The sequence below is a fragment of the Sceloporus occidentalis genome, unplaced genomic scaffold (assembly GCF_023333645.1).
Source record: "Sceloporus occidentalis isolate IW3139 unplaced genomic scaffold, rSceOcc1.0.p SCAF_15, whole genome shotgun sequence".
In the NCBI taxonomy this organism is placed as follows: domain Eukaryota; kingdom Metazoa; phylum Chordata; class Lepidosauria; order Squamata; family Phrynosomatidae; genus Sceloporus; species Sceloporus occidentalis.
The window spans coordinates 1,265,844-1,281,598 of NW_028316995.1; the positions used below are offsets into that span (position 1 = coordinate 1,265,844).

General features: G+C 38.4%; 1 protein-coding gene across 1 annotated transcript; it reads left to right on the forward strand.

Moving 5' to 3' along the window:
• The first annotated feature begins 1,767 nt into the window (after positions 1-1,767).
• LOC149303128 (BRD4-interacting chromatin-remodeling complex-associated protein-like) lies at positions 1,768-10,999 on the forward strand. Its single transcript, XM_089481339.1, has 11 exons — positions 1,768-1,808; positions 2,391-2,439; positions 2,797-2,865; positions 4,034-5,611; positions 5,753-5,846; positions 7,399-7,478; positions 8,262-8,323; positions 8,449-8,594; positions 8,913-9,007; positions 10,025-10,127; positions 10,263-10,999. The coding sequence occupies exons 1-11, from the start codon at positions 1,768-1,770 to the stop codon at positions 10,997-10,999; spliced, it is 3,054 nt and encodes a 1,017-aa protein (XP_089337465.1).
• Positions 11,000-15,755: the final 4,756 nt, after the last annotated feature.

Below are 15,755 nucleotides of genomic sequence, written 5' to 3' on the forward strand. Positions count from 1 at the left end.
GCTCCTGGTATACGTCACTGTCTAACATCCTAATATCTATTCAGCAACATCTTTTACAGTGATACCACCCATGCATGAGTGTTTGGGGGCTAAAAGGGCACATTTGGGAAATGCGCTCCCCCCATTTTGGTCAGTCTGTGCCTATGCCCTATCTTTGAGCCCGGCCACTACAAGTTACCCCAAAAAACCATTCATTTTTTTTTTCATTCTAAGCCTGTTTAATGAAATGATGTGCCGTTGGACGTTAAGGGGCTAAATATACTTGTCTCCTTTATCGTGTTGATTCCATTTATGTATTTAAATGTTTCTATCATATCCCCCCTGTCACATCTTTCTTTCAAGCTATACATGCCAAGATCCTTTTTAACCTTTCCTAGTAAGTTTGATCCTGTAATCCAGTTTAGTAGCCGTTCTCTGCCATTTCTCCAACACATCTATATCCTTCTGGGGATCTGGTCTCCGGTTCTGTACACAATACTTCAAGTGAGGTCTCACCAGTGATCTGTACAACGGCATGAGCTCTTCCCTCTATCTACTACTAATACCTCTTGCTATACAACCAAGCATTCTGCTCGGGTTACCTGCTGCTCTGCTGCATTGTCTGCCTACCTTTAAATCCTCAGAAATAATTACCCCTAAATCCCTTTCCTCGCACGTTGAAGTTAGGACGGTATCAGATATTCTATACTCTGCCTGTGGGTGTTTATGCTCTAGGTGCATTACTTTGAGATGCTAAATGCAACATTTTTGTCTTTTACTATTTTGGCCGCTTCTGCGGAGTACCACAGTGTTTTCTTCGTTTCTTTGCACTTACTGACAAGCGTAATACAGTTGGCATTCAGTAATTCAGCTTTTAAATAATCCCTTTTCTCCTGGACTCCGTTTGAACGGCTCAAGACTGATAATTACTCCTTTGCACGTATTCTATTTTTTTTAATTTTTTTTTAAATCTCAAACTTTTGTTTTAGCTGGAATCCAGCGCAGGCTCTGCTGAACGCTGCATGCCGGGGTCTTTTAGCAAAGGGTCCCCATTGCTTTGAATAGGAGTACATTTCTGCCACTGATTGGCTGCTTAAAATGTCAATCAGTGACATGAACATGCTAGCACTGATCTCTCTGAGAGCTTAAGCTCTTCGTAGAGGAAGGAAGGTTATTTTTTGTTGTTGGAAGAATGTATATTAAAAAACGCTTAGCGTTACTCACAGAGTACTTCAATATGCACTCTTATATAGTAGGGGTGTCAGGGACATTAAACTGTCCCTTTTAAAGAAAATGCAATTTGGAATTGGCAATTAAAAAAAAAAAAAAATGCCGCTTACATGAAATATATATTTTTCTTTTAGGTAACAAGGTCTGCAAGCCTAGTGTTCTTTCTATGTTCCAACTAAACTCTTATCATAATGAGCGACCTGCCTTCGTGTGAAGATGGGGTGGCTTCTCAACTGAAAGGACATCAATTTTATTAAAGGTCTGGGATACAAGGTACTTTTTGCAATAAATATCACATGAAAACGGTTATTTGTATTTCTGTTTTAATGCTAGTAGCGCAGCATTATTGGCACGAGCCCAGCTTGTAACTAATGAAATCACGAGATTTGTTGTCTTACGTGCTTGGAAAATGTTGCACATAATTCAGTGTATGCGGTGTGTCTAAATTCATTGGCAAGTGGCACTTTTAACCAAAGAATTTGTATGATTAATTTGCCTGCATTTACCTTCACACGCTAAACGTATGATAAAGCAAAGTATGTTTTCTACGCAGAAGACATGGATGATGATGACGACTCCGGACTCTTTGATTTTATCGGGTGAGTTTTAAGCTATTGCAGTAAGTACGGTTTTCCTAATTGCGTTGTGATAATACCATTAAATTATGAATTAATGGTTGGGTATACTATCAATAAATAATAACAATGTGTTAATTACAATAATATATTGTTCTTTAATTGATTCAGTTTACAAATATAGGAAAGGACACTGATACAGTATATGAATTAATGAATGTTACGGTGTTCAGTCTATTCTATAACCCCTGAAGCTAGCCCATGAGGCAAACTAGTGGCAGTTTGTGGGTTCCCTGGGTTTTGGGGTTTATAGTAAGATCTTATTATTGTATATAATACAATTATAATGGAAGAATTGTGCAGCTGCCCAAAGCCTTACTAAATTGTTGGAAAGGATAGGCAAAAGGAGCAAAGTTGGAGGAAGTAAAAAAGAAAGGCTGATGTGCTGGCGGGAGGGTTACTGAGAAGATGGGGGCCAAGGAATTGGGAGCCTAGAGGTTGGGGCACTTGGTGTACTTGGGCGCCCCTGATTCAAGGCCATCTTGTATATTGGTTTTCTTATGTGGAAATATCCCAAAACTAAAAGCATGTCTTCTCCTATAGAAGTGACCCACAAGCATTGAATTTCTACCTACATGGACCTGGCAGTAAATCTGTAAGTTTTTTTTTGTGCTACTGCTTCTCTTCCAATGAACCTTCTGTTGTTGTTGGTTTTGCTCTCCTGCTTTCTTTTGCATTTGAGTTAATTATATTGTTAATGTACATTTTACACGCCATAGTTACGAACATGTTGATTTGTCCAGTATTCGCACTTATTGTCATATGATACCTGATGTGCCATGAGTAAAAAATGCTTAGCATGTAGTTAACCGGTATGTGAAGATCTGAATATTTATACCCATCATTCGGTTTGGATCCCTTAGCAGTTTCATCACATTTTATTATTTGCGCCTTACGTATTATAATTGCTGTACTGTGTGCCTCAAGTAAATGATTATTCTATACTTTCCAGGCCAACAATGAATTAACCAGCCCAAGTTTCCCTTCATCTAACTCAAATTCCATATTTGCCAATGCCAGTGTGAGTATCAATCCACGGCGTTTATTTTATAGTTTTTGTTGGATTTTTAAAAAACTATTTCCAGCATGTCTTGTTACTTCTACAAGGAGTAAGAAAGAAGAAGTTAAAATACATGACTAGTGGTGTTATTATCAGCTTCTAGGGTTTACTAATAATGCAAACCTCTAATATATTGTATGCCTTTTCTGAGAAGATCTTTGGTACACATTGCAGAATCTCACATTTATTAATGCAGATTATACAGAGATAGTTTTTAGGAATTTTATGGATTAGATTCTTTTGCCTACTAAAACAGTTATTTTTTTTATCTTTTTAATCATAGATTTTTAACTTTTTTATTTAACCTACTATTCTTATTATCTCTTAATTATATAGCGATTCTATAACAATTTACACAGTGCCTCTTACAGTACATTCATTTAAAAGTTATAACAAAACTTGAATTGACAAACTAAGATGAAAAAGAAGTAAAGAGGGCCCTTGCTTGCAAGTTTACAATCTAGAGAGAATGGAGTATAGGAAAACATAAGATATTGAGAGAGAGTGGCAGAGAACGCCTAATTGAAAGCGGGTAGTGTATCAGTAGGATGGAAGTTCTAGCTGAATGGGTTGTACGCTTCACTGAAAAAAGTGGATTTTAAGTTTTTTTTTCTTGAATCTTGAGAGGAAGGGTTAAAGCTAGAGGTTAGGTGAGTTCCAGAGGTATGGGGCAGCACAAGTTAAGTCTTGTATGTGTTAAAAGGAAGAGGTAATGAAGGAGGAGGAGAGCGTTAACTCATGGGGAGAGAGTAAACTTTGTCATGGGGAGTTTTCTTATGAGGGCAAATATGTATGGGGAAGCAGTGCCATGGAAAGCATTGTATGTTGGTCTGAGGATTTTGAATTTAATCCTTGATGCAATAAGGAGCCAAAGGATTCACAAAGCTGGAAGCAGACGTACAGCATTGTTGTAAGGGAGAGCTATAATAGCAGCTTCTGATCCACTTAACTAGATAGAAAGATGTTAATAAAAAAGCATTCATATCTATTGATTTTATGTAATTGTACACTATGACAACATAAGTTTCAAAACGGCAAATTTCATGTATTTCATTGAATTTTGGGGGCTTAAAAAATAATTTGGGTGTATTTTAAACGCGCTAATATTTTATGTGCTCTAATCCCTTAGCATGCTGATCCCAAATCGTCCATCAAAATTGTACACAATCAAATGGGGGAAACCTCCACCGATGGATTACAAATGTCAGATAGCCTTCAGTTCCTTCAAGAAGAACTTGAGTCTTCCTCTATGCCTGATCTCAATGAAGACATTCTGCAAAAATCACTAGACGAGGCCAATATTACAGAGCAGATTCTGGCAGAGGAGGCATATTTGGATGCCAGTATAGGCTCTGGCCAACAGTTTTCAAACGTTCCACTTCATCCACTTTCATCAGCATCCTTCACTCAGACAACAAACGTCCAAAATTACTCAGGTCAATCATTACATTCAGTAGGAGTGACCCATGGGCCAGTCGTACAGCAACAAGTGGGAACATCATTTCAAAGCAATACAGTAGGTGTACCGCACGGATTTATGCAACACGGGATTGTTCCTAACCAGCATGTATCTAACAGTAACCATAGTAGTTCCGGCCACATTCGTCTAATTAGCTCTATTAATAACCAAGCTCCAGTGATGACTATTAATAACTTGGATGGTTCTCAGATTATACTGAAAGGTGGACAGCAGGCAGCTTCAAATGCCGGCGGAGGACTGATGGGCCATCGGCAAACTCTCAACGGCAATACGGTGTTTGGAAGACCAAATCAAAGCCCAGGAGGACAAGTTACTGTACCGTTCAACAGCAGTAGCTTCCAGACATCTTTACCTGTCCATAACATTATTATCCACAGAGGATCGGCACCAAATGCTAACAAATCTCAAATTAACATTCAACCAAAGCCTATTCAGGTTGGACAGCAGGCTGCTTATAATGTTAATAATTATGGGATACAGCAGCATCATGTGCACCAAGGGGTTTCTTTTACCCATGGAAACCCTCCTCAGAGTTCAGTTTGCCAGCCAGTGGATTCTCATCAGCCAGACTCTCGAAAATCAGGCGGCCAGCAGCTAGGCGGCAGCATTGTGATCCAGTCTGCCATTGAGCAATCACACGGCCATTCAAACCAGTTCCTTATTCCTGCTGGCCTTTCTGTAAGTCCTGGTTCGGTCCAGCACATTCAGAACATGAACAATCCGCTTATTCAGACGCAGCTGTCCCACCTCAGTGGCCATCAGCTAGCGGCAGATCACTTAATGCAGAAGAGAAATGCAGCCGCCATGGTTAAACATTGTCAAACATACTCTGGGCAAATGCTAAACTGCCAAGGTACAGCTGTGCAGCTTATTCCTGGCCAGACATTCACAGGACCCGGAGGACAGGTCATTTTAAACCACGGACAAATGTCGCCTACAGTTTTACAGTTGTCTCCAGGCCAAGTAAATAACGCTCAAGGTAGATCAGCTTATCAGACTGGCTCCAGCATGCCTGCCCCCAACCGTTTCACAGTTGTAGGTTCTGGGACAGTTCTTCATAACATTGGATCATCATTCCAGACTTCTCCAGGTGGCGAACCTTGTATCGGCGACCAACAACAGCGCAGAATCCATACTGCAATGAGTCAGTCTCATGTTTCCAGCGCAAAATCTACCAGCATTTTCAGCAACGCTGCAGGCACTGAGAAGACGCACCTCTGCAGCCAGGTATGAAATATTAAGTTCTAAAGAAAGAAGTTGTGTGTTCATGTATGTTTATATGCTTTTGGAAGTTTATAATTCAGTGATTGTACAGAATATATAAATATATATATATATACTTATTTTGTTTTAATCCTCTGGTGACAGAAGAAAGTTATGAACCTTTCGCCAGTTTCCACCATGAAAACCCAGGATAGCCTGAGACAACCCCACATGCCAAGTATGATGAATAATGCATCAGGTAAGAAGTACACAAAACTGCTTTAATTTTAAATGTTAATACAATTTCAGAGTATGCACAGAAGTCACTTAAAGGTACATCCATACATTGTACCACCCGGATGTACTAGTAATGTATGGATTACAGGTTATTCTGTGTTTAAATTTGTACCTCGGTGGCATTTAGGAGATGGCATAAGGATAAAAAATTACAAGTATGACTGCCGGTACATGAGAGTCCACGCATTAACACGCACAAGTGCATATGTTACGTGACAGAACGGAGCGCTACCGTACAGCCCATTCAACAAATATAGAGTATTGATTATGCATTTACAGACAGCTATTCACAAATATATTAATTTGGTAATAAAAAAATCAAGAGGTCACTGCAGATGAGTGTAGCTAAGGTGCTGAGAGCAGTAAAAGGCAGGAGTGGACGGTTCGTAGTGAGCTGCAGTAATCCAAACAGGATATCCTACGGGAATGAGTTAGTGTTTTATGTGATGAAAGGACAAATTTTAGACATATTTCAAGGCTGCAGGATTTGATGAAGGGATATGAGGGGTAATGGAGGGTGGTGTAAAGTGTAATGCGAAGTAGCAAGCTCGGTCTGATGGGTAGATTGAGGAGTTCTCAACAGAGATGGAGATACCAGAAATTGTGAATAGAACCAGAATGTCAGTCTGTATATTATATAGCATCAGATAATGGGATATCTTCCAGGATGCCATTTCATAGAAACTTTTGGAAAGATAAGTTAGAAGCCAGACCTGGAGAAGTGAAGTAAATGAGCACAGTCAGAATTGAGATGGCACTGCAATCACAAAAAGTGATTAGTTTTTGAAGTAGTGTATGTAGGGAAGAGCGGCCCCAGAACTCAGCCTAGGCATTTACCAACAGAGAACAGCAAGGAAGATGAACAAGAGCCAGTGAGCAGTGAGGAGATCTTTAACCAGTTTGGTGAGAGTTGTCTCTGCTTATAGACTGAGGCAAGCTTGGAAAGCATCAAGCAGTGAGCTAAAGAAAAAGTAAGCGAGTCATCATTGTAGATTAAATGTCCCAGTAGTCTGATGGCCGGGACTGTAATTAGATGGAAGTGTATCAGTGGGAAAGGGTTAAGTAGATGGTTCAGTGTAAGTGTAAGGACACTAGAATAGGAGATGTAAGAGAATAGGGTCAAGTGGGCAGGTAATGAGGTGGGAGGTCAAGAGGACATCCAAGATGGACAGCAGAGATGTATAAACTGAGAATATTTTTTTGCATACATAATCTTTGGAGGTGGTGGGTCTGCTTGGAGTACAATAAAGGGGTAGAGAAGGTGGGGTTCAAGCGTTACATATGGGACTGAGGGTGGCGTGTGGTTGTACTGTGCTGTGACATCTGAGTAGGAGGCAGCAATGATATTAGAAAGTAGAGAAAGACAACGTCCGTTGGAGTGGGCCAATGTCACAAAACTCTCCGTAGGTTTGTCAAGTATAGAAAAAGACAACTAGATTTTAAACAATGCATATAAATATTTTCAAGCATTTCTTAAAATAGTTTGTTATCAGTTATATTTCTATTTTCTGCAGGTCCCAACTCTGGGAACAAGACACCTTTAGCTTCCACACAACAGGAATGTTTAATAGGATCTTCACTGCAGAATATGGAGGTTAGAACCCATTATCCACAATGTTTATAATAATGTACACCAGGGTAAAGTGCCGCGTTCAAGAGGTAAGCAGCACTCAATGGGGAAGAGTATGTATTGATACTGACGTTTCAGTGGCTGCTTTGCCCTTTAGACATCCACGACAGTAGCTTTCTATGGGAAACCCAAGGATGTGCGAGTGTCTGAGGTGCATGTAAAGTCTGCAGTGGATAATTTGCTAACCATAGTCAAAAAGATAAGAATTCATTGAAATATATCATCTTCTCCAGTATTGTTGACTAGATCTGCAGATATAATGAGAAATAATAAGTATAATTGTTTGTGGGGTAGAGCAGAATACCCCAATAATGTAAATGTAATAATAGATTGTAAGCTTGCGAGCAGGGCTCTCTCCACCAAATGTATCGGTTTGTCTTAGTCTGTCAATTCTTGTCTTGTCATATCCCTTGAATATATGTATTGTATCAAGCTCTGCGTAAACTGTTGGCGCTATATAAATAAAGGATAATAATAATAATAATAGTACAGATGCAGTTCACAAAACAAATGATAATCTAAAGATCAGTTAATGCGATTAGAAGCACATGCATCAATTACAATAATAATTTTTCCCTGTAAACGGAAATGAGGACTGATGAGGTCGCAACTAAATACCTTACAACAGTAATAATATAATTGTTGATAAATACGTAGGGTATTGTGGTAGTATTATTGGAACCCAGGAAACAAAATAAAGACTCTGTAAGTGTGTCTGTTATTAATTTTCTACTTTTGTTTAAATAGGCTGATGGAGTAGCAGCAGGACTGAGGAGGCCAGCAGTTCGACAGCTTTCAAAGGAAACCTTGTAGGTTTATGTTTGTTATCTAGTATGCAGTGAAATCAGTATATCATACAATGCCAAAATTCTACATATAATATTACTTGTGTAAATAACATTAATGCAATCGTCATATCGGTTTCTTATTGTAGAACTCTTCAGCATCTTCAGAAAGACCAGGAAGCGTGTGTGATGCCTGATAAATCTACGTTCAAGTCCTTAGATGATGCTGTTAAGAGACTTATCCCGTATCATTTGTTTAAAGGGTCACTACCAACTGATGATGATTTACAAAAAGGTACAGGGCACTGCTTGTTTCTTTCTGTACACATCCAGTATAGTTGGTTTAGGCTTACGCAGCTTTTTGTTAGCCATTTTGGTCATTTTTATGCTGTTCCTCATTTCAATTTCTAAACTGGGAGCTGTGTTTCTGGGTTGATTTAATAAACCATGGGTTTTGAGGGATGGGAATTTATCTATGTCCATATTTATTTGAGATCCTGTGTGTTGTATGTTTTATTTTTATTTCTCACTCAACCATTCTGCCTTTTTAATGGTCTGTCTGTTCTACTAAATTAATTATTCGATTAAAAGCTTGCTGTCTCCTCCTTTTTAGTGGACATTGAATTTGAAGCCATGGCCACACATCTTCTCAAGAAGACCCAGGCAATGTTTAATAAGTACCGCTTGCTCCTTTTGGATGATGCCATGGTTGGTAGCTAATGTGATTTCTTATTTTCTCTTTGAACAACCTTTTGATATTTATTGAGAACTGGATTGCATATTTGGAGAGCACGTGCTTCCATATAGCCACATTTACTTTTAATATTATCATTGGCACCAAGCAGTTATGTCATTCTCACTCGTCTGTCAAAGAACACAGAAGCTGGGAACTACATTTGCATTGTGATAATTGAAAAAGTAACACTCGTTTCAGCTGCAGAAGCAAGTGATGTTATAGTTTGTGTTATCGTAAATAATTTTTATCCTCACAGTTCACTAATTTTCCTTTAATTCACAATTTCTTCTGCTGGGGGATGTAGCATAATCTACTATTCTATTGTTGCTTTTATAACTAATGACAATCTGCAGCAATTTTTTTATTTTGCCTAAGCCTCAACTCAAAGCTTATTCTGCTAGACAACAATATAACAACACACAGTACGGGGCCAGCTTTTTAAAACTGATTCCTTACCCAGAGGTGTTGCTGGGTCTCAAAAACATCTGGGAGTAGAGCCCATGACAGATTTAAAAGAACTGGAGCAGCTCACATCCTTGGGTGGGCATGTAAAGGATATATATGATGCCAATGAGCATTGGGTATATAATATAAGCAATACATATATATAAAGGATGTATATGATGATGTCAGTGAGCAATCAGTATATACTATATGCAATGAAAAGTAACTTTATATGCAAAGCTTTATGCCTATAGAAATATCTAAAGGATGTATATGATGCCAATGATCCCCTGGATCTGCCACCCTAGGCCACAATGCGTTGTTGCATGAGACAGTTTAAAATGTAATATTCAAAGCAGTTTTTAATATCCATTGGACAATCTCTTTAAGAAATACAATGACGACATAAAAAGTAGGTGCATTTTTTAGATGTGGCTTCATGTGAGCTAGCAAGGCAGATCAACACAGAAATTTTTAAATGTTAATGTATTTAAATATAATGGATCTTAGACTCTGGTTACAGTGTTTTTGTTGTCTCGTATCAGCGGCTAGATCCTTCTGCAGAGATGGTGATGTTAGACCGAATGTTTAATCAGGATGAAAGAGCTGCTCTGACACGTGAAAAACGTATGTCGCTTGTTGATCCTGGTGAGTCCAAACATCTACACAAATTGCTAACAAAGATTTTTGTTACATATGGAGAATGAATGTCGGTGGAACGTTTAGGCTTGAGCTTCAAGTCCTTGTTTATTTGCTTTCAAAGTAATAAATTATATCTTCCAGATGGCTTCCTGACAGAATTTTGTTGCACCCCCAAATTCCAGGAAGAGTTTTCGAATGCAAACCTATCCAGAAGTTATGACATGGCCGATGCATCGGAAACGGTCGATATTCCTAAAGACCAAACGGATTTAACCGTGTCTCGAAATTCTGACACAAGTCGTGTAGTGCCTGATAAATGCGCAGCATCGCAGAAGCTCTCTGTGCACAGAGAAGGCCTTAATAAAGACGATCAGAAGAAAACAGGTTGTTTTCCAAGAAAACAGCAGGCAAGCCTTGATACGCAGAAATCCGAGAACCATGCTAAGTCCAGTGAATGTCCTTCGGAATTAGATATGAATTGTAAATCATCGAAGGACACGCAACATATCGCAAAGCCTCAGATCCCCACTGCTACCTTGAGGTCAAAACAGGAGACTGCAGATGTTAAACATCACCAGGAAATGTCCCCAGGTCCTTCAAGAAAACGTCAGGTCGAGCTGATGAACATTCCTGGAAGTCCTTGTAAGCGTTTCAAAGGTCAAAACGAATCTTTAAAAACAACAGTTAAAGACTCTTTGGAACTGAAATTAGGGGAAAAGCACTTACGAAAAGAGAACACTGGGAGCAGTTCTGAAAAATATTCACCAGCTGAATCAGAAGAACACTGTGCGGACAAAGCGGTTTCAGACGCTAGAGGAGGTCCAATGGAAACGGATTCTGTTTTAGAAGCAGCTGTGAATAGCATATTGGAGTGTTAAAGAAGAGAAGTTCTTCTATGTGACGTATATCATCAGTACCTTGGGAGCAATAGCGAAGGCTGTCTGACGAGAGACATAGGAAGATGGGAGTTTGGAGAAAACCTGCCATAGACAATCAGAACGGAGATTTTAAAAATATATTTTAGTTATATGTGGATTCAATACAAGTTGATTTAATGCAATGTTTGTCTTTAAGGGTGCAATCTTCTTTAAAACAAATATTTACTTGTCCGAGAACGGCAAAGATAAATTAAAGCAAATAGGTTTAGAGATTTTATTACAAAATAAAAAAGATTCCAATGAGCTTTTACCAACATCTAGGCATAGCGTTTGATACAAACATGTTAGTGTGCGAGAGGACAGCTTTCCTTAGCTTGACAATTGCCGTGTATCACCTATTAGAATTTAAGAATTCTATTTCAAAGTGAGATTGCACCTTCACTGAATTTATACCGACACCTAATGCTTTTGTTTAGAAAGTTGTTTTGGTCTCCAGAGCATGTGCAGTTAAAACTTTCACGTTCATATTCACAGTTAGAACTAACCCACTTACACAGCCCATTAAGCGTGCTTCTAGTGTTGTCACATGTTAGTTATTGTTAGTTATGTTGTGGCAGCGTGAAAGAGAACCAGCGCAGCTGTAAGCAATTCGTAGAACAAAAGATTCATAGTTAGGCGCCTAATGGGTTAAACTCAGCTGCCCATCAAAGTTACCAGATGAGAGAGGTGCAGTCATTTGGTCTGAATGAGGAGGAAGACCTAAATTGGCCAAAATATATATTTTTAACCATAGGACCTCATGTGCGTCAAAGGAATATTCAGCTCAGGACAAGCCCATGCAAGTGGCTCAGTAATAAAACAGCCCCAAAAAACCCTTTTGACAAAAAAATACACTCGGAGTTCACTATTCAGTCCTGTCAAACACTTATTCACCGGGTCGAATGCTTATTGTTTGCCCTCAAATTCTATATAACAATATAAAAGCATTCAAGGTCGAAATGATGCCTGAAGACAGTCAGATGTTCAAACCTGCTTGTAAAACGCACAATAGCTTTGAGGTGATGGCCCAAAACTCTTAAAATCAGAGCAGCCCAGGGAGAACTCTCTCTCTGACCCAAATTCCAGCCCTCCTATTGAGCAAAGGTTCCACTTGGCACAATTACTTCTATCTTCCCAACAATAAAGACACCATGGGGGACATTAACAACCCCATTCAGACATGACCATTTTAATCAACTGGCACCCTATGGAAGTACAAACTATGCCCCTGTAGGTATCCTGGTCCAACCATTCTGGTCTTCTGCTGTCAGAAACCTCAAATCCTAGTGCCTTCATTTGTCATCTCACATAAACGGGTTTTCTCTGGTCAGAAACGTACAAAGCCAGGCAGAAAATTGGTCCTTCATTCATGATCACTGTATGTGCACATAGTAACCATAAATATGTTGTCATTTTTTTTACCCAATTCTATTGTTTCCCGGTGACGTAAGATCCTATTGTCGTGATTCCGAACGTCGGCTCTAAAAGGCACATGTAACTGTAGATTTTTGAAGTTTACTGTGCTTGTGGAGCTCCTGGTTACAACACAGGCAGAAAAAAAAAAGTGCTTTAAATTTCCAAAAATGGGTCTAATAAACAAATCTATAATCGGAGTCGGAAGTAAATTCATGCCGCGTATGAGCCAATTCTTAACTGTCTGGTATGTGCTCATTTATTCAGTGGCTTGTGTAAAAAATACATTTGTGTAATGGGTACCCTGGTCAGGGCAGATGATATATTGTAAAAGGGACCGATGTGCTGTAACTGATTGAACACACAATATACGTAGACTTGAGCATATGTAGGCCCTAAATCTAGGCTAACCAGAAGTCTACTTTTTGTGAAGATGCTTATTGGAAATGTATATTCCGGGGCTGCCCTGTATAGTAAATGTTTTCTAAGCATGCCCAGGTAGAGGAGTCCTTTTGTTTATCTACTTATATTCCATAAATGTGTTTATACATCATGAATGACATCAAAGGGCCAGTAGTTGTGCATCATCGACTATGCCCATCGACTTGGATGTCTCATGATTTGCACCAAAGGCATTCTGATACAGCGAAGAGCATTCGAATCTAAAACCAACATTAAAAACGCATTCAATTGTGTCGAGTTTTGTAATGTGTAAGCTCCTTCTTGTGGTTTTAAAAGCATTCTTTGTTTTGAATGTCAAGAGGGTCCGCGTTGCGCACAATGACTATTCCCTGGGAAATGTTGCGATTTTCATGGCAACGTTTTGGGAATATTAAACCCTCAGCCAGTCCAAAAAAAAAAAAAAAAGGCACCCATTGATAAAAAAAAGCTCCCTAAATTATCATTACTGCATTTTCATGGAATAGAGAGTTTAGATTTATTTATGGTGGAATTACCCCGGCCTTCTTACCCTCCTTCTACTTTTAAGCGGTGAAGATAATTAACAAAATGTTACAGATTAAAATGTCAAGAATAGTTTAAAATCAGATAGTAGGAGGTTTAATTCTAGGAGCATCGGACGTGCTGTAGTAGGGTTTATTCTATCAGGAAAATAGTGATGTTTTTATTACTAGTCCCCATTCAACCTATACGATTATTCTAAATAATAGAAAAAAAAAGTTGAATCTTATTTGGAGAAGCACTTCTACATTTCAAGGGAGTCTGATTCCTACGTAATGTGCATATACATTGCGAGTAAATGCCTAATTTAACCCCTTGTGACACCCCCTAATGCATATTTAGTTCTACAAAAGCACATAAATATTTGCGTATGGTGTCGCACGGAGAAGAGTTGCTATATCTGTTTCTTTGCGATAGTTCTGGTGCAATTTCTTGGCATGTTCCACAGTCATGCATAAAGATAACGGCATAGAGTTCTACCACGTTAGCCGTAGAAGGTGAAACCTTTATTAGCCAATTGAAGTAAAATAGATTGCAAGCTTTTGAAACACTCTAGGCTTTGTTATTGTATAAATGTATGAGAAATTTCTGCTTAGAATGGATAATATGCCTGAAGAAGAGACCTTCTCTCCAAAGCTTGCAATCTATTACCAACCTGAAGTATAGTCTTAAGACTATCTAGGCTTTGTATAAATATACGAGCAAATTCTGCTTAGAATGTATATCTGTTATGTGTGTTAACTCCCCACTTAAATTGTACAGCGCTGTGTAATTCGTTGGCACTTAATACATAAAAGAATAATAATAATATGCCTGAAGAAGAGGCCTATTTAGTCTCCAAAGCTTGCAATCAAGTCACACATGAGAGTCCCTTTAACAACGCACATTCCATATATTCTATAGCATAACTGTAACATGCCATAGTTTCTTTTCTCTTGTTGTCATTGTCAGTGCTGTTGTGTGTTTAAGCCTAGACGCTATTCTATAATTTATTTTCTGTTGAACAGATTTGTACGGCTCTTTATATGTTTTATCTTCTTGATGTAGGCATTGGCAGTTCTTCCAGGTTACGAGGCATACGACGCTGATATTCCATATTATAGCTTAGAGTGTATCGGACACAGATATAGGAAATGTAAGTCCTGGCGGAAGCGTTTCGTTCACGATGTTAACACGCAAGGATAACCGACGTTTTGTTTTTATCGCCATCTTTTTGTTTGTGCCAATTTTAAATAGATCGCTGCATATTTGTACAAATTCAACATTCCTTTGTTTAAGAAAGTAATGCCAGTTTTAAATTTCTGTCCTATATTGAAGCACTTAAAGTCCATTCTTATCGCTTCTTGATGTTTTGTTAATACAGATGGGTTTGTTGGTTTATTTTACACAGAATTAAACAGTAATTATGGAAACCACTGCTTTTATTCTCTGGTTAATGGAGAGTTTGCTGTATCATTTTTTGCCCCTTCATTCAAATTGTTGGGATTTAAAACCTTTTAAACTCAAATTTTTAAAAAGTGCTCAGATTTTCACAAATCCTTTTCTTCTTTTATTACATTAAAGGGAAGTCATTTTAGGCGATGTAAGGAATCGTAGCACTGCGGACCCCGTACACTGTATTATGTATGGTCTTTGCCTTCAAGGCTCTGGATTCCTTTTAATACAAATCCATACTAGGAGCGTCTCAACGTTCTGGGTTATATTGTTATCGGGTAAACCTGTCTTTACAGCTCATCTCCCCCAGATCAGCGGGAATTTTGGGCATGCCCACCCCGTGTCAAATTAATAAAAACAGAAAGCACTTGGATCCGTTGCTGTTAATTACTAGAAGGTACTCCCCACCCCTCCATAAATGTTTGCCACCGATCATCATGGATATATTTTTAAACACCGTATACCTTTATTTTATTGCGGGCAGTGTAAATAATTTCCATTTTACAATCCATTTATTAAATTCAAGTTATCCATTTAAAACTCCTGTTTCCTTGGGCTGTATCGGTGTATAAACACTTTATACAATAAAAAAAACCCAATATATTTCCACCATATATCAATAATCAATGATCACCACATTCTCCAATAATATAAGATTACTGGAAAATCAATAAATACTTATTTCTTTCCTAAATGCAACATTAAGGCGATATGAAAAAATATCTCTGAAAACAGAAAGTTATACAGTTCGCCTTAATTTATTTGATGGCGTTTTGTGAAAATCATCCCAAACATTTCTATAGAAAGATAAACACTAAAAACGCCCTCTCACCCATCGTGTTATACTGAACTCTAACGGTTTTTCTTTTTGATTATCCTAAAATATGCCAGGCTTAAGCTTTTAATCCAA

Excerpts from the sequence above, each read along its gene's own strand:
- LOC149303128 (XM_089481339.1), top strand. The coding sequence starts at position 1,768 with ATGGATGATGATGACGACTCCGGACTCTTTGATTTTATCGG. Across the intron at positions 2,866-4,033 it reads CCATATTTGCCAATGCCAGT|CATGCTGATCCCAAATCGTC; the intron begins GTGAGTATCAAT and ends CTAATCCCTTAG. Across the intron at positions 5,612-5,752 it reads AGACGCACCTCTGCAGCCAG|AAGAAAGTTATGAACCTTTC; the intron begins GTATGAAATATT and ends CTCTGGTGACAG.